General features: G+C 42.0%; 1 protein-coding gene across 3 annotated transcripts in view; it reads left to right on the forward strand.

Moving 5' to 3' along the window:
- The window catches only part of prkd3 (protein kinase D3), a 46,140-nt gene extending 18,269 nt beyond the window's left edge, over positions 1–27,871 (forward strand). Inside the window, exons 3-19 of one of the 3 annotated variants that reach the window (XM_049597218.1) lie at positions 7,150–7,288; positions 11,750–11,881; positions 12,904–13,061; positions 13,961–14,153; positions 14,266–14,343; positions 14,431–14,617; positions 16,326–16,449; positions 16,669–16,746; positions 19,630–19,906; positions 21,875–21,924; positions 22,312–22,384; positions 22,508–22,614; positions 23,687–23,848; positions 24,828–24,926; positions 25,014–25,281; positions 25,736–25,821; positions 26,327–27,871. In XM_049597218.1, the coding sequence (XP_049453175.1) occupies positions 7,150–7,288; positions 11,750–11,881; positions 12,904–13,061; positions 13,961–14,153; positions 14,266–14,343; positions 14,431–14,617; positions 16,326–16,449; positions 16,669–16,746; positions 19,630–19,906; positions 21,875–21,924; positions 22,312–22,384; positions 22,508–22,614; positions 23,687–23,848; positions 24,828–24,926; positions 25,014–25,281; positions 25,736–25,821; positions 26,327–26,500 (2,385 nt within the window). In that variant the 3' untranslated portion in view covers positions 26,501–27,871. Of the gene's footprint in view, positions 1–7,149; positions 7,289–11,749; positions 11,882–12,903; positions 13,062–13,960; positions 14,154–14,265; positions 14,344–14,430; positions 14,618–16,325; positions 16,450–16,668; positions 16,747–19,629; positions 19,907–21,871; positions 21,925–22,311; positions 22,385–22,507; positions 22,615–23,686; positions 23,849–24,827; positions 24,927–25,013; positions 25,282–25,735; positions 25,822–26,326 lie in introns of all 3 variants that reach the window. The other 2 variants (XM_049597217.1, XM_049597216.1) reach the window with 2 other exon arrangements.
- The last annotated feature ends 29 nt before the right edge of the window (positions 27,872–27,900 follow it).

Raw genomic sequence — 27,900 nt, forward strand, 5'->3', positions numbered from 1 at the left:
ATGCAGGTTGCAGTAATATTAGCTATAATAGCTACAAAAAATACTTTGCAAACTGGCTAAGTTGTTACTTACAGTTTCAGGCGATTTTCCAAGCTGGTTGTAAATGTGTAGTCAAACTGTCAGAGACACAAAACAAGGCCTATCACTAAGTTTAAATGTCCTTGTCTGAGAATAACTAATAATAATGGTCATGCATAATGAATTATGGTGGATTTTTGTTTATTACTGTAACAGCTATATTAGTAGCGCAGGCTATTATTTGCTTAAATCATTGTACTCAATAGGCTTATATTTGCGACAGGCCTTTAATTCCTTTTACAGAAAACTGTTGCTCAGCAAAGATGGGAATTACAATCCCATTGTGTATTTAAACCAGTATGAATATTCCCTGTATAAAAATCAGGCTTTGAATAACATATCAAATATGTGTTATGTTATGACACTTGTTTAACAGCCCAAGAGAATTATGGCACCCAGCATACCGACACAAGACCCCTTTATGCTGTTAAAACAACATTCACAATTTGGATTAATTTTAATGAAAACACTTACAAAGTTTTTGATGGGTGGACCCTTACAGACTAAAGGAATATAAATAATTTACCAGATAATCGAGAAACAGACACATATTCTGACTTTATGACAGCTCCAGAGGTAACATAGGGAGTCACTACTTGTTTTTTTTGTCATGTCCTTAAATCTGAATGAGTTACACTTTTCTCTGGTGCTCATGGTTTCAGTAAAATGAAATCAGCTGAGCTTATGATGTGTAGCATCTCCAAATTGACAAAAGTTTAAACATTTATAATTATATGCCCAATCGAAGCAGCAGACAAACGTTAGCTCAAGTGAGTAGTCAACAATCCAGTTTTTTATACATGCAAAGAACTTCTATAAAAATCAACTACTTGGCAACCAGACCAGGCTTTTAATTGAAACAGGCCTTTATTTATCAAAATGTGTAGCTACACCGAGCTAGTAAAAGAGACTATGTGTTAACTTGGGACTATGCTTTTAATTGAAGTTTTATGGTAATTTATTTTGGGATATTTTGGGTAATGGTATGAAAAAATAGAGCATATGAATACAGAGTTGGACATTGATTACCATGGCAATGATCAAAGCTTCAGAGTCTCGGAGCATTCTGGTCCACGCCACAAGCCAAACTATTCACCATTTTCTAGTTCCAGCTTCTCACATAGGAGCATTTCAGCTTTTCCTCATCTTATGTTATGATAAACTGATTTTATTTATTGTTTGGATTGTTGGTTGAACAAAATGAGCTATTTGATAACATCATTTTGAGCTTTATGAAACTGTTGTAGAATTTGTTAACTATTTTCTAGAGATGTTCCAGTACCGTTTTTTCCTTCCCATACCGATTCCTGAACTATATATACCTAATACCTAATACCTGAACTCGTATATCAGCCAATACCGAGGACCAATCTGATACCATTGCTATAAAAAATATTAACAGCTGAGATGTTCCAACAGCTTAGAACATCTCTACTTTTTTCCGACATTTTGTAGACCCAGTAATGAAAAGATTAATATGTGCATGTGTGAATGACCCTTAAAAGAATTTTACTTCTTTTCTAAAAAGAAAGCTATATAGCTATAACACTTCTTCAGACAGTACAAGCTTTAGCTCATGCAGACTGATCTGGAGCAGGACGCTTTACTGTTACTGTCCTCCACATCTGTCTGGCCTGCTGCCAGACTAATAAAGGTGTGAGGCAGCCTGAGGTCAAGCAGCATACTTTTCCTTACTGTAATCACATGCCCATCTGTCAGAGCCTGTGCACCGCTCTCAACACTGCTTCCCTTTTGCCACCCACCTCAGCCACACATCACATATGCACAGAGACACAAATGTCTAACCACAGGATCATGCGAAAACTATTCTATTTCGACAACAGCCTTTTATTGTCCTCTGTGACTGAGTGCCTTCACACATTGGTTTTGTGTTATTTCACTGTGATAGGGGAAAAAATCAGCAGAACATTCGAGTTTTAATGTCACATTGTACATGGTTGAGTTATGACCTTTGAGTCATTTCCCTAATTTATCATTTTGAGCTTCACAATGCAACTGATAGTACTAGCTATGCACGAGAAAGCATCAGTATTCCTCAGTGCCAAATGGCATACTCTGTTATTCAAACCAGATCATTTCTTCATGACTGTCTTGAGGTAATTTGTTTTTGGCTCCCAATGAAATAGGACCATATTTCAGATCTGTCCCGCTCCCTGGCCCTCTCCCCCCACCATCATCTCCCCTCTTTCCTCTTCTCTCCTGCCTCTCACTCTCTTTCCTTATAACAGGATTTAGCATATCAATGACGGATTAGTTAGTTTAACAAAAGCTTACTACTGCAAAGCCCCTTTCCACTCGTCTTTCCAGCCTGACTTGTGGACCTCACACACAGCTCCTCCACGCCGGGGTCTTTGGTGTGCGTGTGTGGTCGCGGCTGCTCGGCTGAATGGATTTGCGTTTGAAGATGACAAAAGACATGCTTAGTCACTATGGGCTTCGGAGATGTATGCAGTAGCATGTGTGGCTGATGGTGTGTGAGGGTACATATGTGTACAGGAGCATATGTGGAGGTTTGTTTTTACATGCATGTGCGCTGGAAGCTTGTGTGAATAGAGTTCTACTTTAAGCGTGCATGCTGCCACAGGTTAGCCATCAATTATCACTTTATCTGTACAATCTGAACAACATACTGTTAAAATGTGTCCTAAACCGGCCAAACTATTGTTCTTGTACCTCTGGCTTCCTCTTGCTTTAATGGGGCATGGAAAAAAAGTAGTGTCCTCTGCCCTTGCAGCCGTTACATTATGGCCTGCTGAGGCTTTTGCTCTGGAATGGGACCCGTTCTGTACAGTGGAAAGTGTTGCAGGGGGGTGCCAAGAGGAGGTGACTCCAGCTCGCTAGATTTGGGCATCGACCCATGTGCGTGCGGGGTTCGAGAGCAGGCGAGTGGAGGAAAACCTCACCGTGACACTGCAGCCGGCTCAGGAAGGATGCCCCCCCTGCCTGTGTGGTGTTGGTTTGAGCCACATAGTATTAATCACCTCGGACGGTGACAGGGTTTAGGAAGTAGGTATGTCAGATGGAGGGGGTGAGTTGGAAATGTTCCATTATACAGGCACGTGCCTTGTGTTACAATCAGAGCTGAGCAAAACTTTCTCCTATGAGCTCCTCGTATTTGTGTTTGCTATAGATTTGACGCAGCGGAGATCATCTTCACACAGATTGATTGATGGTAGACTCCTATGTAACACATGGACGGATGAGAGTGTCTCTATACGATGAATTGTTGTCACAAAATATCCTCATTTGGCAAAAACACATGAACAGTCAAACACGCCACAGTCCCGCAGTGTTTGCGAAGGCTTACCTCTAGTCTGCATCACAGCATTAAAAGCTCATCAGCATCATGGTGGCGAGTTGTCTGTGTGATGGTGAGTGTATGCAGTGGCGCTCTGAGAATTTTTTCATAGAGTTGGCCACAGGGGGCCACTGAAGATCTTGGGGTTACAATCTTAAACCAAAAGTCATAATTAAATTTCAGGAATTCAATTATGCTGTTGTAGTAGGCTAGTTTGAATATCTGTGTCAATATGAGTTAAGGAATTGCACGCTGGTATACATTTGTTTCTCATTTAACAGTTAATATTACTAATTATCTGATGTGCACAGACTTACACCAGTACAGTTAACATTTCGAGTTCCACAACAATCCTGTTATATCTATCATTTTCCTTATAAAGACAAATATACAGCTTTATTTTAAAGGATTAAATTGATTGTTAGAACAACACTTTAACAGGGAACAAGCTTTCTCAAGTTTAGACGAGACTCATGGGTACCCATAGAACCCATTTTCATTCAGATATCTTTAGGTGATAGTTTAAGGGACCCCTTTGAAAATGAGCATGCCAGCTGTTCCCTCGCCAAAATTCAGCCTTAAGTTGGAGCGTCATTTAGCCTTCTACCTGGCAAGCTATGTGACAGGATTGGTGCCAATTGATGCCTTAAGGCCCCTACACACCAAGCCCATGGTCGGCTGTCGGTCATTGTTGGGCCTTGGGGAGACACAGCAGTCAGGTTTCATTGCCCATAGTTCTCTGAAGTGTGTTTATTGTGTCTGCTTCTTTAGGTTAGTTTCACAATATGCCACAACCTTCAAGTTGGCTTAAGGCAGATTTATACTTGTGTCTCAGCTCTATGCAGAGCCTACACCATAGCCTATACACATGGCCTACTTGTGCGGTGGTGTGTCTGTGTCACTCTGCAGTTACACCTCCAAACCACTAGTTTACGGTGGGGTTTCTGTGAAGTGCCGTAAAGTTTAGTTGATTCAAAACACACATTAATTATGGCTTAATAGCAACAATTTCTAATGCAAGTACACAAATCAGCTTCACTATAACTCGCAGCATTCACAGACAAAGCACTTGTCTTTTGTTTCGACACAACACAACATGCTAATGTTATTAGTACAAGCTTATGGCATTTTACATTGTATAAATTAGCTTAGCTGCAGCAACATTTAACAAAGGTAATGTAACAAAATTCGGCTCCATTACAACTCACAAGGTTCACTGACAAAACAACTGTCTTATACTAAATGCATTCTCTAAACAAATATAACATGCTAACATTATTAGCACAAGCCTGTAGCGTTTTACATTGTATAAATTATCCTAGCGATTAGCGGAGATTTCCTCTGCTCATATGAAGCCAGGATAAATCACACACAAGACATAAAATGCTATTTTGTGGCGGCTTTACTGTCTTAACAAGTTATTGTTTCTTATCTGTGAAATAAAAGTAAATGAAAGCTCTCTTTCCAGTCAGGGAAATGGTTTCAGCTTACAAAAATAGGCAGGAGGTCTGCATTGCTGCGCCACAACGTTACATTTCTGGGGAGGTGCACGTCAGGCTATGGCGTGGGTTTGACGCAGAAGTATAAAACCCCCTTTAAACAGCTAAGTGTGAACGGCTAGCTCAAACAGGCCTTAGCCTCTTAAATGTAGTAATGTTGACCTCCAGTTATTTTCACCAGTGGGGGCCAGCAATTGTGAAAAAAAAGACATGCTGTACAAACTTTTACACATTATATGCAAGCTTTAACCTCACACGACCTCAATGCCCCCACTTAGCAATGACCACTCCAGCAATTTCTGGGGTAATTTTGAGATGGAAATAACGCAGTAATTCAACACTCTAATTCCCTTAAAATTATATTACCATATTTATTTAAAGTGTCCACCCATATTATATTAAAACTCATTTCTTCCAATTATCCCAAGTAGAATTTAGCTTTGCGGATAGCTTTGGTTTCAAGATATCTGCCAGTGAGTTATCTACCCCCAGCTCACTACACTGGAGGTGAATTGGATATATATATCACATCTGGAATGCTGAACAGCAGTGTATCTTTCCAGAAACAAAATCCTGGTTACTGACTGATTGGTTCAGCATGCCTTATATTGCATCCTCTGCAATGCAACTGTTGCATAAGATATGCACAGAGGAATATTGATGTGTCAGTGACATGTCCTTTACTCTTAGAGTGAACCTATGGATAGTTCATGGATGCTATTTTAAGCTGGGTCTTTCATGGGAAAAACCCACAAGAAGCAAAGTTATGTGTTATGATGTTGTATTTTATTGATCCCTGAAGGGAACTTGTTCTCCACCACAGGGAGATTAAGAGTGTAGGTTGGGGGGGTAGGGGGACCAGGTCCTTTGTTGTAATGTCTTTCTGTCCAACCACTAGTGCAATCTGCTGCCTAAAAGACCAGAGCAGGCCTCAGCAGTCGTCAATTTCAGGATTAAATTTTTGCACTCTGATGGCTCATGCTTCTGGCTTTGTTGACACGAGTCATCTGATACACCCATGTTTTCCTGAGCCATCAATCTGTCTTGCTGTCTCTGTATCTGTGTTTCTTGGCAGTCGAGAGGCTCCAGGTGTCTTGTGCGTCCCGTGCCCAGACGCTTTACCAGTCCCCAGTTGCTCCTGGGTCGTAGTGGCATTGTTCTATGTGGCCCATTGTGTGTGACCCTGGTTCAGGGGGAAACAGCTGGTGGATCCTCCAGTACCAGCCTGCTTGGCACTGAGAGTAGGCTCAAGCCACGGTGTAAAATGACTGCGCCCCAATTCCCACTTTGATACAAACCATGCATGACAGCTCTGAACATCCATTTACAGTTGATCGGCTTTTTCCGCGCTGTCAGGTTTGCAAAGTGATGCTGTGCAGGACATGAGAGCAGGTATTCTAATCATGAGTCCTCTATGTGCAGCCTTCAGTTTTAAGCGCAGGTGTACAGTAGATATTTGCATATATACTCTGTTCTTATAATTTGGTTTTAGCCCTGTCAAGAAAATCACTCTCTAAGAGGCTATGGGCTGCCCTCAGAAGAGGAAGTGACTCAGTATTGAGTGGCGCTGCACTTCCTGTGAGCTGATTCTCCTCTACTCCTCTCAGGATGTTTACCTCCTCCTCCTCCTTCTTCTTCCCTGTCTCCCTTACCCACCCTTCTCTCCACCCCCTCTCCACCCCCTTCCTCGATCACGTGACTTTACGTTGTTGCGCTCAGCTCCAGGTCAGACCCAGCTTGTCTAGGTTTAGTTTGGCTCAGATGTGGTCAGTGACTGCTGAATTGGGGTCTTGGCCCTGCTGGAATTCAGATGACTCTCTCATTGTGTGCACTTAATAAACAATATAACTAATACATTACTTCCTTCTTCTTCACTGAAGGGCCCTTTAGTGTTATTTCCTCCTGCTTTATAGTGTAGAGTCCTGTGAAGGGAGGAAAGGAGGTCTGAGCAGGGGCTCTCTTCCTGAGCCACTGGATTCAGAATACTCCAGTCCCCGTTACGATGGTGATGTAAGCCACTGGAAATGACGTACTATGGGCGTGCATGTGCTTGTGTGTATTTACGGAAGGTCTTCCATAAAAAAATTGTTGGAGGCTGAACCGAATCTAATTTTTTGTCTCTTAGTTGCTGTATCAGATGTGGACCCTCTGAAGTGCATTACCCATGACGGATTCTTACACATTACATCTGTCTTCATGTATCACGCTTAGACCTTAACTAGTATCTTAACTTGTATCTCCTCTTCTCTCCAGTTCCCAGAGTGCGGCTTTTTTGGCATGTACGACAAGATCCTGCTGTTCCGCCACGACTTAAGCGACGAGAACATCTTGCAGAGGCTGACCTCGGCCGAGGACATCCACGAAGGAGACCTCATTGAGGTGGTGCTCTCTGGTATGTAGGCTGCAGTGGAACTATACGTGAATGCATGGAGTCTCACCTTGAATGTTCAATGGTTGTTGCAAACTTAATAACTATATTCCTGTATAACACCTACCTCTGAATGGGACCACATATACTTACCTTCATACTTACATGCAATGTTTGAATGCTTGATGATTTGTCCAAAGTTCAGTCTCATATTTGGTTAAAAATGATCTTGAAAAGGTCTTAAAATGCATTAAATTGAAGAGTCTGATATCTGTAGACAACCTCTTGAACAGAGTAGTACCAGAATGAATCACTACTTAGCATTTTTGTGAAGGAATAAAAAAACATTGACTCAACAGACCTTTGTGGACTGTTGCTCTTGGCAAATATAAAGGTACAGAATGAACGAGAGGTTTAAATCATAGAGTCTCAAGAGTTTATACCTCTTAATGTGAGAATCTTGGATGTTCAGAGGAAATATCCAATAACTTGTTCTCATCATCATGGAAGCGCAGAGGAGATATTGGGACATATTTCTTGAGATCAACTGCTGACATGAATTTTGAACCATGGGACAGAAACCCAGCAGAAGACTTTTAGCATATGTGACCAGTGTATTCAGTGGGTTTGGGTACTGAACTTGGTACTTTTCATGGTACCGACCGAATGACAACAGTAGTACCAAGTACAGATTCATGTTAAATCCATTGGTGCCAAATGTTGGTACCTAAGAGTGCATCTGGGTGAGAAAGCACGGTTAAGACAAGAAGCGGAAGTGCTGCGAAGCAGACCTAAGCCTGTGAGCCAGCCACAGAGCTCCAAGGCCAGGAACAGAGCTCTGCAGAGCAGTCGGGTTCGACTTCAGACAGGAGGCGGAAGCGCCCCGAAGCCAGGAAGCCAGCCATGGAACTCTGCAGCCCCTCCATCGGCTTCCCAGCAAGCCAAAACTATCACTGCAGCGCCGATCTGCCACGACAGTTTCAGCATCTGGTCTATTTTCTTTTCTATATTATTTTAGTAATCGCCTACTATCACACACATGCACTGACACACAAGCACACACAGTGACCGAAGATTAGCTCAATGTGTGTTTAAGAAAGAGCAGAGGAACAGAATTGCTTTTTAGTCTACTACTTCACCCTTGAAGCTTGTTCAGAAATGACATTTTCGTTATAACAGAGACATTAAGTACCAAAACAAGGTACCAGTACCGAATTACAGGTACCGGTACTGGTATCGGTTCAAGTAAACCGTACCCAACCTTTCACTGATCTTATGCTCATGTCAATTGAAACTCCAGCAAAGATTGTCCAAAGAAACTTGGACTTAAGGCTTTGCTTCTTTAGACTTTGAAAACAGGATGAAAATGGACATAAAAGTCCACCAAGCAGTACAAACCAAGGGTGTTAAAGTCCAAACAATGGTCTAACACTAATAAACTGGAGGAAGCTTTATGTGTGCTATTTTCTGTGCCTAGTCATAGTTGACAAACTTTCCAGTAAACACAGCCTATAGTGTCTTGTTCAAGGGCACTTCAGTGGGTCAGAGTCCTCTGTAGCTTCGCTGAAAAATTATTCAAGTGCAGTTTGGTGTCGTCAATTAAATGACTGCTAGTGAATCATCTGACACTCCACTCAGCTGTTTTTTATTTTGTGATAAATTTGTTTTCATTCCCCTAAACAAAGTTTCATCAGATTGTCCACCTTTTCTAGTGGTTACGCAGGTGTTTGGTTTTTCTTTGTCATTTCCTGCGATGAATGAATCAGCTTCCTGTGCAGTGCTGAGACCAACAAATGGCTTAGAGTATCTGTTCTGCTCTAATCTGTTCTCCTTCTCCATCTGTCTCCACTGGGAAGCACCTGACACCACCTGTGCTGAATATCTCCCCCTGTCTCCTGGGCTGAGAGTATTGTTTGTGGAGATTTAGACTGGGGATGATTGTATAGGTTCAGGATCTGAGGATACTTCAGGCATCAAGGCTGAGGAATGTAGACTAAAGACTGGAGAACTTCCTTCTTTTTGTTTCTGACTGTCTGTGTTTGTCTTGTGCTCTCTTTTGTGTCAGTCTTTGTCGCTCTCTTCCCCTCCTCGCTTTCTTTCATTCTAATCCCTCCTACCTCAACAAATCCATCTGCAGGTGTAAGCTCCAGCAGTGGAGCTTGACAATTTATAGCCCGAGATATACCTGATGAAGATGTTATAGAGGAGTCGGATCTCAGATTTGCTACACATGCAACACACATGCTTTTTTTTTTTTTTATTTCATCTAACACTCAATAAACTTGGCTTTCTTCACGAGAGGGTCTTTGCATGTCAGACACTTGATCTTTGTTTGAGAAACACGAGCTGAGAGATCTGCGTTCCCAAGCCCTTCATTTGGTTCAGAGAAAATATGAGCCTTTTTTTTCCGCCCCGCAATTTGTCTCCTGTCATCTTCCGTTCAGTTTTCCTTAACCAACCTGTTGTTGGATTCCGTGGCTGTGGGAGAGAGACGGTTTGAATATCTCTCTCGCTGCGAGAGGGAGGCAGAAGTGGCTTTTTCTTGGCTTTGGGCTCAAAGAAGAGGGTTTGTTTTCCCTGCAGTAAGTGATTGTAGTAGACCCGCGGAGTGTAAACATGCTCTGATGTGCGGGGCGGCCCTGGACACGACGGACACTGCGCAGGCCATCTCAGCCCATGAGGTTTGAGGCTTGGCCTGACCGATTGTCCCTTTGTTCTGTTTTTCACTCCCCTTAGAAATTCCCACCCACTTTCACAAGCTCCTTGTTCACCACTGCTGGCGGTGTGAAATTGATATTTTACAATACCTTCTGTTTGTCATAATAGCAAACTTGTTTTTGTCAGTTGGAAACTTGTGGCCTCCAAATGGAAACTCTGCGCCTCAAAGCAAACAGATAGTGCATTCATGTAAGCCCCTCGGCTCGTGAGAAGTGCTGCGAAAAACAACGCGTCGAGTTTATGTTTGGTGTTGTTTGATGCTAATTAGCACAACGAGCATTACATAACGCAGCGGCTGCTAAGAAGCAGCCAGTTGTTTTGCAAGCCATGTGTGAATAAGCTCATGAATGCTGCCTTTCATGTGTCTGTGCCAGGGAGCTGTGTTCGCCCCACGACATGTGACCTGCTTGGGTTCTTTCTTCTCTTTCAAATTAAACCCAAACTGCGAAAATCATCCCGACAGCCACCCTATTTCTCTGAAATGGCAAAAAAATGTGGCTTGTGTATTAATAGTGTTACATAAATATAAATACCTCAGATAATTTAATGGCAGCACTTATACTAAGTGCGTTAAAAATTTGAAAAAAGTTTATTATTTGGGTAGACCCTAAAATAAAATTGACCCTGTACCTGCCCTACTTGTGGACATGTTGCATTCTTTTATCAAATGAACAAATCACATTGATTCAGTGTGACAGGCTTTTTATTGCCTTTGAGGATATCTGCAATTTCTAGTGTTCTTTTTGCTCCAAATCTTAAATTGATTTCTTGATTAAAGGATGTTCTCTGTGTCCTTTATACAGAGCAGATTCTTAGCAAAGGAAGTTGGTTTTTTTTTCTTACTGGCCACGTCATATTTGTTGTTCAAGACCGCAGCTGAGAATGTCCTCAGTTGTCCAAATAGGTTTGTTTCAATCACCTCAAAGGAAGTGAACTTACACACACACGCACACATACACACTATGACATCACCATCCCCAGCACACAGGTTTTGCTGCTTAACCTGAGTATAAAGATTAACCAATCCCCTCGATGGCCACCGCGGCCGAATAAATGATTGCACAGGAACATGTTGCTAATGCGAGCTCTGAGGCTTCAGCTGCACACACAGGTCTTGGCAGCAGTCACCTCCATATCTTACTCATCTTCACATCTTTGATGATTCACAGCCATGATTAACCAACGCTTGCTTCCAACAATGAGCTCAGTGTGTCTGTTTGACATACAGCAGAAGAGACATGGAGGCAAAAGTGGAGAGAAACAGGAAGAGGGACGAGACACAGCTCTGTTGGTTTTGATGTTGTGTTCTTAATAACAAAGACAGACTGATATAACGGGGTCACTCTGCACTTCTCTGCTGTCTCATGGGTGTGCCCTATCACTTTCTTTCATACATGGGATGATGAAATTGTAGAGGTGTCTTTTGTAGATGTGGCGCCCTCTACTGCAGCAGTTTGGACACAGCATGAGGAGTCAGACACTGATTTGTTTGTCTGAGCGCAATCTCTCTTTTATTAAATTACATTTTCTCATATGCACACACATAGTGAGACTGTGTATTGCCTTTTATATTAGTTTTATATTAAAATGTGAAATAGTTGCCAAATACCCGTGATAAATGGCTGCTCTCCTCTTGTGTTTTTGATTTGTTTGTCATCTTTTCTCATCATTTCTTTCTTTCAGTCCTGTTTTTTATTTTTAAACTGTTCTCCAGATTTGTTTTTCTTTGGCAAACTTTTAGTTATATCACTTGTGTATTGTTTCTAGCTCAAGCCACAGTTGAAGACTTCCAGATCCGACCCCATGCCCTTTATGTCCACTCCTACAAGGCCCCCACCTTCTGTGATTACTGCGGGGAGATGCTATGGGGTCTCGTCCGGCAGGGGCTCAAATGTGAAGGTTAGATGCACAAACACACACATACATGTCACTGAATACTACAGAACCCTGCTGTGTCACTGCCAGGCCTTTGAGCTTTGTGGGGTTCTCTTTATGGGGTTAGGATTGCGTGGAAGACGGAGAGAGAAGTGAATTGAAAAGTCTATCTCTTATGCTGTGAAATCGAAAATACCAAAATACAGTGGAGTAATGCTGACACACTGTCCTCATCTTATACACAACTCTCTCTCAGTTGCTGGTGGAGCTGACCGGAAACCCGCAGATGGGTCCTCCAGGTTCGGGGTTTCATTTGTGCTCACCATAGTGTGACTCACTCACATGGCAATCCACTTGTTGCAGTAACCTCAGCATATGTTGCCAGCGGCATAGGCTACTGCTAAAAGTTTCCGCCGAACTTGTGGTCATGAAATTTGGTTCCTCTTTACAAGCATCAGTCTACATATGGTGTATTCTGTGTGCACTGACCTCCAGGCTCGGCATGAACACGCAAAGAGTTACAACCCTTATTACTTATGATTAAAATGATGGTTGTTGCTAATGTATTACCGACTCCCACAGATGATTTTACTGCTTTCACGGGAGCCAAACCCTGCCTTTCACTGTATGTCAGGGAGAAAATTCAGCCCGCTTTCTACCATTTCCATACACAGTCACACCACCTGTCTGACCTTAACAATGTGTCAGGGAGATATACAAGCAAACACGAGAGATTCAGCACTGTATCCAGTAAAATGCCTGACATTCAGATCCCAGTGGAATTATGGCATGTCAGTCCTTGTTTGATCAGATCTGAATTATGCTCTTTAATTTTCATGTCATTAGGCTGCATTTGAAGTCTCCTCTGACTGTAAATTAAATTTAAGAGGTTGATTTATTTACCAGTGAAACATTCATAGTCGTAAATTCCTCTCCCTAAGCCTGTTCATTAGTGGGGCCATCATGTGGTCAATTTGTGGAGTGGAAATATGTTCACACTACTTTTGTGTTTGTGACTGATGTCATTTGTGTTTTCATATTTCAAGGATGTGGGCTGAACTACCACAAGCGCTGCGCCTTTAAGATCCCAAATAACTGTACTGGTGTCAGGAAGAGGCGACTGTCCAATGTCTCACTGCCTGGACCTTCCCTCTCCGTCCCCCGACCAGCACCTGCCGAAAATGCCGTGGTGGTCCTGGATGAGGTGAGTCCTGATTGGTGAATGCTTAAAAGCATATTTGGATAGAAATGAAGAACCTCTTTAAAGAGGACTGTGAAAAGTTGGAAAGACATCAGTCTCTGCTTATCCCCCTGAATGGAGGTAATGATTTTTTTTATCCTTACAAATAAAACGAGCTGGCTCGAGTGTAGATGTGATCCTCAATCAGACTGGGAGCCAGGTGAATTGGCCAAGAATGCGAGGCAGTCAATCTGCATGCTGCTCACAAGCTTTGTCTCAACTGTTAAACGTGTCTAAACTTATCAAATTTGGCTCCCATTCCATGGGTGAATCTCCAAGGCCCTGTTGTAGAATACCACTGATGCAGAAAATTGAATTGAGCTGCAGAGAGCTCTGTGGAGTGATCCCCGGCGAGGTCTTATGAAACAGTTTTTGCACTGGAATATTCCTCTCTTGTCTGTGTCCCCACGAAAGGTCATCAGGAAATGTAATTATGTTAATGACATTAAAAGTCCAAGTTTATGTATTGACTCACTTTTGAACATGAAGAAGCTTCCTTCCTTTTTTGACAGGAGCTTCCAGGCTGCTTGATTTATCATATAAAATCAGATCTAAACGCTCATATGTGGTAAAACATGACAAATCTAATAACCGTTTTTTCGACCACTGGGATAGCGTTAACTATGCAAAGTCATGCTAACTCGGTATGACGGATTCCTTTTTTCCCTTTTCCGCTGATTTCTTTCTCTTCTTCTACTGCCATGTCATTATTCACTCTGTCTTTCCCTATCATTCAAATACTCCCTTTGAGGCTGTTGTTCCTTTATTTCTCCATTCACGTCCTTCCTGCATATGGTTTTTAATTCTTCCCAACGTCCCTCTGTCTTCTCCTTTTTTTCCCCCCATCCATCCAACCTCCACAGCAGAGGTCCCATCAGGAGGCCGGGAAGCGGATCCTGTCCTGGAGCGGCAGGCCCATCTGGATGGAGAAGATGGTGCTGGGGCGGGTTAAGGTGCCGCACACCTTCGCCATTCACACCTACACCCGTCCCACGATCTGCCAGTACTGCAAGCGTCTGCTTAAGGGTCTCTTTCGCCAGGGCATGCAGTGTAAAGGTAGGACTGTATAAGAAGAGTTTCATACATTGTGGTTCATTTTAGAAGATTTTGGTAATGCTTTGCCGTAATTATTGTGTTTTTGAGTCATTTTTTTAATGTCATCTGCCAGATTGCAGATTCAACTGCCATAAGCGATGTGCGTCGAAGGTACCTAGAGACTGTTTGGGGGAGGTGGACTTCAATGGAGGTAAATTCAGCATCCAAGTTCACAGTTGCAGTGGCATACAGAATACTTGCAATTTCAAATATTTGCATATTTAATGTGCGTGTATAGAGCCAGCCAGCCCCGGCCCAGACTCAGACACTACTATGGATACTATGGAGGTGGACAGTAGTGATATGGATGGCGGGAGAGGACTGGACGACCCAGAGGAACCCTCCACCCCAGATGAGAGGATGTTCGACATGGATTCTCCCTTATTGGACAGAGAGAAGGACGAAGAGCCCATTAAGACTATTAGGTTTGAAGATGTTAATTTAAAGTTACAGTTAGGAAAATAACTTTAAGTCTAGTTTACTGAAACTGTCACTATGTTCTAAAAGAAATACATGAGACAGATAATCATTGTCCCGCTGCTTCTAATAGCATTTGCCAGAATCAGACTGCGGGGCCGCTGAGAACAACCAGTGAGAGCTGAGGAGTCTCTAACGCAGCTGTCAGTCAGGTCATTCACTCCTTGTGTGCGGTCAAACTGCCAAACTAGGCAGCGCTGATCAAATATGAATCAGGATTCTGTGACTGTATTGCCTATTTCTTGCTGCAGATGTTTTTTGAAACATTTTAGTGTACTGTAAAATGAAAGCCTGCTCCGGACAGCTTAGTTACAGTTCCACTGTTTTCAACATGGCAGCCAGGTCACAACCTTTCTCATTTTACAGCTAAACAGTACACTAAAATATGTCTCTGAAGTTACAGAATCTTGACTTATATTTGATCAGCGCTTTTTAGTCAATTTAGACAGTTTAGCCACAGTGCATGAGCAGTGACTGACATGATTGACAGCTGTGTTGAAGTCCTTGCCTGTGATTGGTTGTTTTTGTTAACGTGTAGTAGGGCCATTAAAGGGCTACAAGGCAATAGAGTAATCAGATAGAGTAGTATTTATTTCATTTAGTGCCGTGTGAGGTCAAAGATGACCAAAACTAATTTACTTTTTAAAAAAAAAATAAAAGTTACTTATTAGTGCTTTAACTTGAGGTAATCCAGTTTGACATTTGTGCATTTTCATTTCTGGTACTACATTCAGAGACAAGCATCATGGCTGGTAATGTGCAAATGTAGATTTTCTGTTAATGAAAAGTAGGTGGCAGTGTTTACTTTGTTGGCTATCACTGCTTATACCGGCTACCCAATTCAGTGTTCACTTTATTAGGTACAATCTAGTATAATGCAATACAACTGTTCTGCCATGAAGCTTATTTTATTATGCCTTTAATGTTCAGGGTTTTTTTTTTTTTTATACCATCACAGAGGTAGTCATTTAATTATATGTTTGGCATGGAGGTCATAGTTAGTGGTGGGGTTGTCGTGGACCACATTATATTGAGAGGGGTTTCTAATATTCTGCCCCCCTCTCGTATATAAATAGGGAGGGCAAAAAATGAGAAACTGTAGACTGCAACCTTAGTAACAAGCATATAATTGAATTAACACATTCCTGACAATGTCAACAAAATACTAAATTTGTCAAGATAGAATTTACAGCGTTGAATAGCATTACAGTGTAAAGGTGTACCTAATAAAGTGGCCACTACATATTATACTTTATTAAAAAGCTGTAAAAGGTGAAAGGAAATGAGAAGGAGAAGGGGAAGACATACAACAAAGGTCACCAGTCTGATTCAAACCGGGGACTTTGCGGTTATGTTTGTAACCACCAGGTCTAACTGCTCAATTCCTATGTTTATTCTACAGCAGCAATGTGCGTTTTATGTTTCCAGTAGTGTTACCACTGCTGCAAACATAAAATATATCACTTCCTGTGCAGGATTTCTGTCAGGAAAGACCCACCAGACAGTGGCTGGTTAGAAAAGCAAATATGAAAGTTTTTATGAGCTGGCTACAGGTCAGTTAAGATGTAAGCCGTTACTGTTTTATTGTAGTTAAAGATTGAGTAAGTGCCATATTTTTTCATGAAATCTTAATTTTTTTTGTACATGTGTGTCTAGCCCCTCCACTAGCAGCAACATCCCTCTGATGCGGGTGGTCCAGTCCATCAAACACACCAAGAGGCGGAGCTCCACCGTGGTGAAGGAGGGCTGGATGGTTCATTATACGAGCAGGGACAACCTGGTAAGACTGATAACCCCAAAAAGTCCAACAAAGGAGCCCAGTCTGAAATGGGCTGCGTTTAGCCTGTATGCTGGGGAAAACTCCTTCTCCAAAGCTGTTCGCATGTGTTGAATTCAGCACAGAAGGTATTTTCCTCATGAAATTTTGAAGTAGCGTATTATCAGAAGGTGATGTGTGTTTTGTTGGACTAACTCAGTGTTCGTTTTTCCCCTTAAACAGCGGAAGAGACATTACTGGAGGCTGGACAGCAAGAGTTTGAGTCTCTTCCAGAACGACACCGGAGCCAAGTTTTACAAAGTAAGCATAAAGCTATCATCTCTGCCTTGTTCTTGGAAAACCGTGCCTTGTCTCCCCCACATCAAAACACACAGAAGCATTTATTAAACTGACAGAATGTGGAGCAGCTTAATGCTAATTGATTTAATGTTGAAGTTCATGGTGATAAAATCTGTAAAGTCCCCGTTATAGCTCCATACTATCGAAAATGACACCGCTTTGGTGATGTTGAAGTCACTGGGAGTATATCATATCATATCAATGTTTGAATATTGTCACAGTTGTGAGGGGTATGCAAATACAATCTAACTAGCGGTAGCTGTGTGACTCAGCTTGAAGGCTGTTGTGTTGCAACTGTAAACTACCCTGAGGTCAGTTTGGCCTGCTGAAATTTCCCCTGTGGTTTTTCACTCTGCAGCCTTGCCCGCGTGAAGTGAAAGGATCAAGTCACTAACAGTCGTTCTATTTAGCTACTGTATATTAGATCAGATGAGAAAATTGACAGGGAATCCTAGGGATCCCCAAGTAAAAAAAAATAAATTTACAGGAGAATTTTGATGCACAATTATTCCTGGATTCTAAAATCCAAACAGTGAGTTTTAGATTGATGTTTAATCTTTTTTTAATCCACTCCAAAGTTAAGTGGTAGCTGCGAGTGAAACACTGTGATTCCGATATGTAAAACCAGTTGTGGAGAGTGTGTGACACTTCCCCTCTTGGTGCCAGCATCATAGTCAGTCATTACACTGCCGCAGGGGCTTAATAGCACAGTAATTACACACCGAGGACTGAGGGAGGGAACTACAGCTGGCAAGGTAAAGACTTCCACATGTGTGTCTGTGGTTGTGTGTAGGGTGGGGGATGTAATCATTTTATTGTTCATGTCGCTCTGTGTGTTTGGCGACTTTGACACCTCCTTGAGCTGTGGTCAGACTTGTGTCGCAGTGGGATGGTGTGTAGGATGCAGCAGAGTTTCCAGAGCTCGTTCACTTCTGAGCTTGTGTCAAACAGGTGGTTTTATGCACAGCTGTGTCTATAGTCTGTCTTACTAGCTCTCTTTTATGCTGCTTGTGAAACAAACCTGAATAAAAAAGCTTAAGTCCCTCAACCTTCTCCCCCAATTATTCTGTCACACCCTGCATCCCCTGCCACTAAAGCCTTGGAGGGGAAACCTCAGCAGGGGCCGACTCCTCAGGGTGTGTTCACTGGCAGCTTTATGTGGTTCTTTATTATCAACTTGGCACTCAGCTATGTTTAAGACTTTCAGGAGGCTAATTGAAGGCTAGCTGTAAATGCCGTCTTTTCATGCTTTAAAGTTTGGTCTTTGTTCCATGCCTGCTGCTTCAGAGTAGCAGATTCTTTTTATTCAGTGATAGATAATGTGAGATGATTTCCGGAATATACAGTAGAAAAATGTTCTTTCAGGGGTTTCTCCTCTGAAACCACAGATTCTCCATATGCTCAGTGTGCATCCGGGAAACCATCCTGGGCATTTTCCTCTCATTTCTCAGAAGTTTGCAGCCTGCTGCTCATCAGTGTGTGGCCACTGTCCTCCCCCTCTCCTCTTTTTCTTTATACCTCCAATCTGATTAGTGGTGGTCGCGTGGTGGCTTGCTTGCCAGGCATGGCAGCCATTTTCTCCATTTGGAAGCCATAACGGCTCCTCGTTTGAAGACGAGACCCCTGTACTTGTGGCTTTCTCTGAAGAACCTTATATGGGGCGAGGGGACTTCTCTCTGTCTCTGCCAGATTGAGTCCTGTCACACTCAAATGTTGCACCCACTCACACCCGCTCACACACTGCCCTTTGCGGAGGAACGGTAGTTGCCGTGTCTTTCGTCTCAGTGGCTGGCGGTAGCGCCAGCGGCTCGTGCTCAGATGGGGCCTCTGGCTGGCCCTGCCTTGTAATCAGGGAACCAGAGCACTTGAGCCGCTGCAGGGCCCGCTCACGTGACCCGGCCCTGCTAACCACAAGCACTTCATCTGATACTCTGTGGTGAGCCACGCGGAGGGGACAGCGTGTGCCTCTGTGAGCCCCCATTGGCTGGAGCTTCTCTGTGTTTTTTAATTTTGTACCCTCCCTCCTCTCTTTGATTTGACAGTGAAGTTCAAGGGGAAGGGGGAACTTTTAAAGTGCGCTTCAAACTGTCCTTTCTGTATGTGCTCATGAGAGAGAGGAGAGTAAAGGAGAAAGTTAGAGCTGCGACTATATAATCAACACTGTGATTACAAGTGTGGAGACTTTTGGAGTGTGTGAGTGTTACCTGTATTATTATTTCTGTCATGTCATTGTTTAGGCGGTGCATTACGTCATTTAGCATTTTTCTGCTTTAGTGGGATTTCTGTTTTAGTTTTTCTTGTGAAATGAAAGAAAAATAGCAGCACAAAATTTGTAACTTCATTTTTTTTAAAAATTAAATTAAAAAGGAAGCTTGTCAACACGCTAAAGACAGTGAATTGTTTTGAGTGCTTTTGCTGTAGCTCTAGTTTTATTTATTTTTTAGTTTTTCATAGATTTAAAAAAAATGTATTTATGTAAAAAATCCAACAAGGAATTTCTGTATATGCATTTTTTTTTATCCTGTTTCTTACCTCGCCTCTCTAGGTAATATGACTTACATGTACATAATACATGTTGGTGCTTATATAGAAATGTGGTTGGGCATCTGCTGTTGGACTCTTTTACTCTGTTTGTTGTGAGGAGTGTTGTTTCTTTATGCCAACTGTTTATACCTTAGATGAATTGGTTGAGTGTGCAGACAACACTGTGCAGAAAGAAAAAATGAATTCAGTTCTCACTTCAAAATATTAAGGATCTTATTTATTCGAGAGATGCAGAATATAATATTTTGTGTGTTTTGTTGTTGTTGTTGTTGTAATGTCTGTCCTTCACTTCTCCAACAGGAAATCCCTCTGTCTGAGATCCTCCAGGTGGAACAGTCCAGAGACTTCAGTAATCTGGCGCAGGGCAGCAACCCACACTGCTTCGAGATCATCACAGCCACCATGGTCTACTATGTAGGGGAGAACAACTGCAGTCACTACCACAGCCCTGCTCTGGCGGCCTCAGGAGTCGGCATGGACGTTGCTCAGGGCTGGGAGAAGGCCATCAGACAGGCCCTGATGCCCGTCACCCCTCAGCCCAGTGTGGCCACTGCTGCTGGCCAGGGCAAAGACCATAGTAAGTAGAAGATTACAGCTCTCTGGTGTTTAATACAGTGGGTTTTTTTTTCTTCTTCCGTGGAAGAAATGAGGAAACAACTATAAATGGAATTGTCTTATTGCATTTTTTTCTGTGAAGTGATATTTTTTCAAATTCACACAACCAATCCTATTAGATTTGACACTGTAATGTCAAATGCTGTTCAAAGGTGCTGTATGATGTATCATTAAACATGTTCAGTTAATATAGTCTCTTATGGGATGGGTAAGATCAGGGCAGGGCAGTATATCAATATTATATCAATATCATGATATGAGACTAGACATCATCTTAGATTTAGGATATTGTAATATCCTAAGTGTTGTCTAATCCTGGTTTTAAAGGTCTAGTATGTCAGAGTTAGGGGCATCTATTGGCAGAAATGGTATATAATTGTCATAGCTAATTTATAATCATCTGAAAATAAGAATTATTGTATTTTTGTTACATTAAAATGTGCCGTTTATATCTAGATACAGAGTGGGTCCTTCTTCACGGAGTCCACCATGTTGTTCTACAGTAGCCCAGAATGGACAAACCAAACACTGGCACTAGATAGGGCTATTCGTGTTTTCGCTGTCATAGTTCTCCTACACGCTTGGCACACAGGAAAAGTAATGCAGTCTCACCACTAGGTGCCTCTAAACCCTACACACTGGACCTTTAAAGGCTGCATTACAGTAAAGTGATGTAATTTTATGAACTTACCAAACTGTTCTAGCTTTTTTTGCCTTTACCCACTTAGTCATTATATCCACATTAATGATGATTTTTAAAGGAAAATCAACTCCACAATATCGTTGCATTATTATTAATAAGATATTTGATCAAAACTATCGTAATATTTGATTTTCTCCATCTCACCCAGCCCTAAGTGAGATCTATGTCTAAATTTTTGGTCCGCAAAACTCATCTAAATTCTTTAATTAAGAGAGAGATATAGTATAGCTTGTAATGCACATCACTGAGGAATGTTGTCAGTTTGTGACTGTGTGCCTTGCTGTATCAGACAAGAGTTTCCCTCACAGTGAGTTGTAATATCACAGGGTTTTTCCTGACTCAAAACGAGACTGCATTGATAGCTTGAAGGGCCACAACAAACAAAAAGTCTTGCTTTCCTTTATTTTGTGTGTTGAAAGGTTTAAGGTTTACTCAGATAGAAAGAAAGAGCCGTCTTTGAACCACCTTGGCCGGAGTGGTCACTTAGGTAGCCAGGCGAAGCTTTCAATCAGCGGGGAAAACCCTGTGTTAAGTGTCTATAGGCGTGAGGAAGTGAGGCTGTGGAGTCAGTAGTGACAAATGACATGACTGTGCAGAAGCTGAGCCTCCCTCACAGTAGTCAGGTGTTGGTGTTTAACAATATAGACAGGAATTGACGATAAGCTGTTAAAAACAGTCGTCCTCCATAGATCTGGATTCATTTATTCATAAAGTATTTGTTGATAAACTGGTAAATAATATCAATATTTAATGTGCAAATATTGGTGTTAATTAAGTGGTCATTTTTTTATTCCAAATTAGAGCTTGTGTTTCAAAATTGAATTAAATATTTGTGTGCAGCACCAGCTATGTGATCACAACACCATGCCTTCTACTTGCTTTTATCTCTGGCTTTTGTATTCATTGGCCAGTATGCAGAATTAGCCCCTGCGACAGTTTAAATTCCCAGTTATGAAATGCATTGCATACTTGCACCATTCAGTCACACATTGCTTCCCAGATCAATTTTATAGCCAATTTATTGTGTAATAAAATGCTTCATTATGTGGGGCTGTGACTTATTGCATGCAGCTGCGATAAGCTTGAAGCTTGTGGAAAAAAAAAAAAGTGCCAGTATTTGAACAATGCGTCTCTGACTACGAATAAAGATTCATGCTTATGCTTTGTTAAAGTGGCGTTTTTTGAGTCGTTGACTGTGGAAACATGATGTGTTTTCTTCTCCAGAAGAGCTGTCCATCAGCATATCTGTGTCCAACTGCCAGGTCCAGGAGAATGTGGTGAGTGGGCCTTCTTATTTCTCTGACGTTGTTGCACAATTTCCCCGCAAAGCCTGCACATGCACGCATTCATGTGCTATTAAAGTATCTGTTGGGGTAAAATCAGAGATTGTATCCGACTGTGTATTTATCAAAACCTCTGGTGGAAGCTTTCATGCTGCCCAAATGGGGAAGCTGCTGACCCATATTTCTGGTCAAGGGAGTTTTGTCTCAGTTCCACTTCTGCATTGAGTGAAAGTTAAATATTTGGCAATACGAGAAAACATTTTGGAAGAGCAACTTTTTTTCCGGGCTTTTAATGATGTAATCTTCAGTGATTGCCAATGTCAGCATGGAAAATTCAGAAAGAAAAACACAGCAGTAACAATGCAAATGATCTGTTTATAGGATATTGCCTCAGTGTACCAAATATTCTCTGACGAGGTGCTGGGATCCGGCCAGTTTGGCATCGTGTATGGAGGTATGTTTCACTTTTGATATGGTGCCACTTATATTTTATATAATCTCACTCTCTACTGTGAATTGTATTAAATTTGTGGCTTATTTAAAGTTATTCATATTAACCCGTCCCATAATATTTCAGGCAAACACAGAAAAAGCGGCAGAGATGTGGCCATCAAGGTTATTGACAAGATGAGATTTCCTACCAAGCAGGAGAGCCAGCTAAGGAATGAGGTGGCCATATTACAGGTAATGACCAGAATTCTTCAGTGATACAACATGAAAGGCCTTGGCTGGAGCCTTTTGATATACAGTACATGGTACAGACTGTCTTTTCTGAGTGGTTCCCTCTCTGTTCCTCAGTCAGTGTAAACCAGTGTTCCTACGGATCCTTAAAAAGCCATAAAAAGCATTGAAGTAATTACTCAAAGAAACAAGGCCTTAATTTAATAATGTCTTAAATTAGTCTTAAAAGTCTAAAATACTAAGACTTGGGAAGTAGGATTTTTTTGAATATTTTTTTTTTCTGACATTGAAAATATCAAAATAATTGGTAACGTCACGTAGAACGGGACTGCAGAACCAACACACTCATTACTTGATGCTCAAAGACAAGAGGATCCAGTGGCTATTTAACCAAGATTTTGATACAAGACAATGCTTAAGAGGCTCGGTGTGTTTTATGCAAAAAGTTTGGTATACCTCCACGCCGGCGATAGCTGTGGCCAGAGGTGTTATGTTTTTGGATTGTTTGTATGTCCGTCTGTCCCATTGTCATGAATGCAATATCTCAAGAGCCCCTTGAGGGAATTTTTCTAAATTAGGCACAAACGTTCACTCCACGATGAACTGATTGGATTTTGGTGGTCAAAAGTCAAGGTCACTGTGACCTTGCATTCGTCTCATTCTCATAAACACGATATCTTAAGAACATCTTGATTTCTTACAGTTTAGCACAAACGTTCTAGTTTAAACTTGTTTTAATGGGAATCAACAGCAGTGAAATCCCACATGCAGAGAGAGAAACACAAAATGGCTAAGAAACCCCGCTAAAAATGCCAGACGTTTCCCAGTTCTGTTTTTCTCTCATCTTCACCATATGACAAAAAAAGTCATGTTTTATGTCACAAGATACTGTATATTTGGCCAAAATTGTTCTTAACCCTATTGGTGTCAGTCCAGGGTTTTTTTGTTTCTTCAGTTTTGGTTGTTGTAAAATTGGACTAAAATCTCATTTAGAGTTGCATTAAAAAGTCTTAAATCTATTATGCCTCAAGCTGGAGGAATCCTGGTAGACTCTGTCTTTTGTCCTTGTCTTCAGAATCTGCATCACCCAGGTATCGTCAATTTGGAGTGTATGTTCGAGACGCCGGAGAGGGTGTTTGTTGTCATGGAGAAGCTGCACGGCGACATGCTGGAGATGATTCTGTCCAGCGAGAAGAGCAAACTTCCTGAACGAATCACCAAGTTCCTAGTCACACAGGTCAGTGTTGCAGAAACACTCCTCTCCATTTATGCCATCTCTTTTTGTCTTTTCTTCTCTTCCATTCTTCAAGATTGTGATTCCAGTACTTACACGTTGACTTTATTAAGAATGCTCTGTAGCCTGATGCAACTTTATTCTCTCTGAAAGCAGCTGATCATAAATAACTGATAATCAGTTAGATTTATAGCACTTGTCGTTGCCTTTTCACACTTTCTCCTTTTAAATAGCACCATCCTTCACTTCTTGCTTGCATTCTTTGTGTTTTATTTTGTATCTTTCTAGCTTTCTTTCCCTCCGTCCCTGCCCTCCCTTCTGTTTTTTGGGGTGTGTTGGCCCACTGAGGCTGTGCTGCAGCTCCAGCGCTTGTTTATTCTTGTGGTTAGCTGATTTTGGGGGGGGATTGTTTATGGGATTGGTCTGCATGGCATCACGGCCTCCTCCCTGGCCCGTGGATTACAGCCTGCAGAGTGCTGGTGGCTTTGTGGCCTGATTAGAAGAGCAGCAGGCCCCTGGGCCTCCGCCGATCCCAGGTCCCAAACAGGAGCGGGGTCATTAACAACAGCCCCATTAGCTGCGGCGGGCCTGGCTCTGATGTGGCCCGGGAGGACTTCTGTCAAAGTCAGGGTCAGGATAGGGGAGCCAGGCGCACTGTGGTTTTGGTACAGGGCCATAGGCAGACATGCGTGCAGCGCTAGCGTACGCCAGGCCTTGTGAATATAGATGGGATGATGAGATGAGATCATGTGTCTGTATGTGAAGGTACTGGTCAGGATGGAAGTATTTAAAGGCCTTTGTTTGCTTATACTACTGTTATTTTTCCATATGGCAGCATCAAGAGATTCTACTTCTTGAATTATACAAACATTACCCTGTTTATATCACACACTCCATGCATTAAAACATTTAGATGCTGGAGTTTATATTATTGTCCTCTGGATTTTTCTTTTGGCTAAATCGGTGCTTTTGCTTGCAACAGATCCTGGTGGCCTTGAGACATCTGCACTTCAAAAACATTGTTCACTGTGACTTGAAGCCTGAGAATGTACTACTGGCCTCCGCAGAGCCCTTTCCTCAGGTACAAAATAGATACTTGTGCATATATGTATGTTTTTGTTCATGTTTTTGCTTAAATACATTGACCATGTTTTCTGTCTTCACACAGGTAAAGCTGTGTGACTTTGGCTTTGCCCGTATCATTGGCGAGAAGTCGTTCCGGCGATCGGTGGTGGGCACCCCAGCTTACCTGGCTCCGGAAGTGTTGCGCAGTAAAGGCTACAACCGCTCCTTAGACATGTGGTCGGTCGGAGTCATCGTGTACGTCAGCTTGAGTGGGACATTCCCTTTCAATGAGGACGAGGACATTACCGACCAGATCCAGAATGCTGCCTTCATGTACCCCCCTACACCCTGGAAGGACATCTCTGCAGAGGGTAAGAAGATGTAAAACAATATGTCTGTTTGTTCCCCTTCCAACTGGAATTCACCAATACTGTAATCTGGCGGTTCGCTAGTATGTCCTTCACTCTTGTACGTGCTTGGCAGCCTGGTTGCACTTGTAGTTTAGTGTCAAAGTGATACTCAGACATGTAACCTCAGGACTGTCCTCCCCACCTACATGTCTGGGTCGTTTGACCTTTACTGTGACTTTTCTGTGTCTGGGGCCAAGATGAATCACTCTCAAACCTCCCCAGCAGTGTGAAAGTTATCACAAGGTGAAACAAATGATAAAGGTGTTGATGCTAGTGTTTAGCAAAGCAACAACAGTAACCTCTGTTAGAAAGTCTTCCCCTTTGAAAGTGAAAATACCAAAGTATGCTGTCGGTATGAGATGATATATCTTTTACTTTCAGTTTACTGATACATGTTTATTGATTTCCCTCACAGCCACAGATCTGATCAACAATCTTCTCCAAGTCAAGATGAGGAAGAGGTACAGCGTGGACAAGTGTCTCAGCCATCCCTGGTTACAGGTGACATATTACTCTTTTTTCTTTGACCCTTTCACCCAAATCCTACTCCTTTGTGTCAGTCACAAAATCTGAACACACAGATATGATACACATAATTCTACATTTATCATGTCTTACAGTTTGAGGATATTGTCTCATAATTATCACGTTTGGAAGTTTTCTTTGGTATCAATCGTCCACTGATAACTATCTGTACATTAGTGGTTACAGTGCAAACACGAAGTGCTAATAGCTAATTCTGCATGACTTTTAATGATGCCAATTTGCCAAAATATAAACAAATGTAGGCATGAAAAGACAAAAATTCTATTCACTGGCTTCATGGCAACATTATACTTCCTGCTTTCAACCCCCAACATAGGAAGTCCATGTCCATTTCTGAGACAGAACTGATCATAAAAGCCTAGAGTTCAAAGGAATTCAGTCTCTTAATGTCAGAAACAGCTCCTCATTAAGGAGAACAATGTACTGTATTCAGCTAAAAGCATCTGTCTCCTCCCCTCAGGACTATCAGACATGGCTGGACCTCAGGGAGTTTGAGACACGGCGAGGCGAGCGCTACATCACCCACGAGAGCGACGATGCACGTTGGGAAGAGTACGCAGACGAGCACAGTCTCCTTTACCCCAAACACTTCATCATGGCTCCCAACCTGGATGACATGGAAGAGGACCCCTAGTGGCGCATGGGGCTTACTACACCACATGTATTAAAAAGGACAAGGATTGTCACAGGGACTTTTTCATGAAGCTTTGGGAGCGGCGGATTTTCCCCTCCAGGACTGTTTGTTGTGAAAACAGAGAGAAGCTGATCAGGTGGAGAATCACTCGCCAGAGGCTTTAAAGTGGGAAATACCCGACCGAAATTGTAGCAGGATGCGCTGCTGCAAGCAGTACGCAGGTGGAGATGCGTGCCACAGGAACGCATTGAGAAACTGTCAGGAGAGATGAGTGTTTGCACGATATCAAAACATTCCATGGATTTACTCAAGTTTGGTTCATTTTTAAGAACAACCACAAACCAAAACAAGGTGAACTTAATAGTTTAGTTATTGTACACACAATTTTGGATAACCTTGAGTAATAATATGACTCTGTTCTTTGTGTGAGAGAAGAGATCCAAGAGAGCTTACCCCAGGAGTAAAGGGCACTTTTCACAAGGGATTTGCAGTCTGAGAATTTTGTTCTCACTTCCCAACTGTTTGTGAGACTGTCCTTTGGCATGAAACTGGAACCATCACATATATTTGTATGATTTTTTAATGTATTTCGTAATTGTGGTAGATTTTTGCACTATATTACCATTGAACATAGCAATTGAATAGAAACACTATTCGCTGCTACAGAGAGCAGACAGTGTTCGAGTGCCCAGTCTCAGTGCAAAGTTTTAACCAGAAATATTTCGCAGAAAGTTGGTGCAGCTCACAGTATCAGCAAGTTTTATGAACTTTCCCATGGAGACAGTGACCAACAGACCCTGACCAAATATGTTCATTCATTTCAATGTTTCCAAACCTTTTCTAGATTAACATGAGTTTCTTAAGTCACTGAATTGTCAGTAAATGCAATAATGGAGCCATTTTTTCCCCTGTTCAACATGAGGCTAAAGCTGCATATGTTAGAGCGTCATGTGTCTGTGTATCTTTTTCTGTACTTCTGCAGTATTCTTGAATGTGACTTTTAAAGCACTCCATTTCTGGAATATGTGTTTTTAATGCCCTTTAGGTATCTGAAGTATTGCATCGCCAGAGGCGGCCAACTGAGCTTTTTATGTAGAACAAAATATTGATGTCAAATTCCTTGTTTAGTATGTTGTCCTGTTTTGTCTGGACAGTGGACATAGTAGAAACTAAGTATACTTGCAATTTGGTTCACATGGGAGTTTGATGTACTACAGTTTTGTAGTTTGCTCTGTCGGTGTGTTTTGGGAGTACGTTCCTCTTTCCTGTTGTTCTCTTCCTGTCTTTGTTGCCGCTGGATTGGCAGGTGTCAGTGTTTTGTATATTTCAGTACATACCATTGGAATAAAAACCCAACTTCTCAACTGAGAATGAAAAGTTTTCCTTAAGCTCTGACTGTC

The sequence above is a fragment of the Epinephelus fuscoguttatus genome, linkage group LG14 (assembly GCF_011397635.1).
Source record: "Epinephelus fuscoguttatus linkage group LG14, E.fuscoguttatus.final_Chr_v1".
Lineage (NCBI taxonomy): Eukaryota > Metazoa > Chordata > Actinopteri > Perciformes > Serranidae > Epinephelus > Epinephelus fuscoguttatus.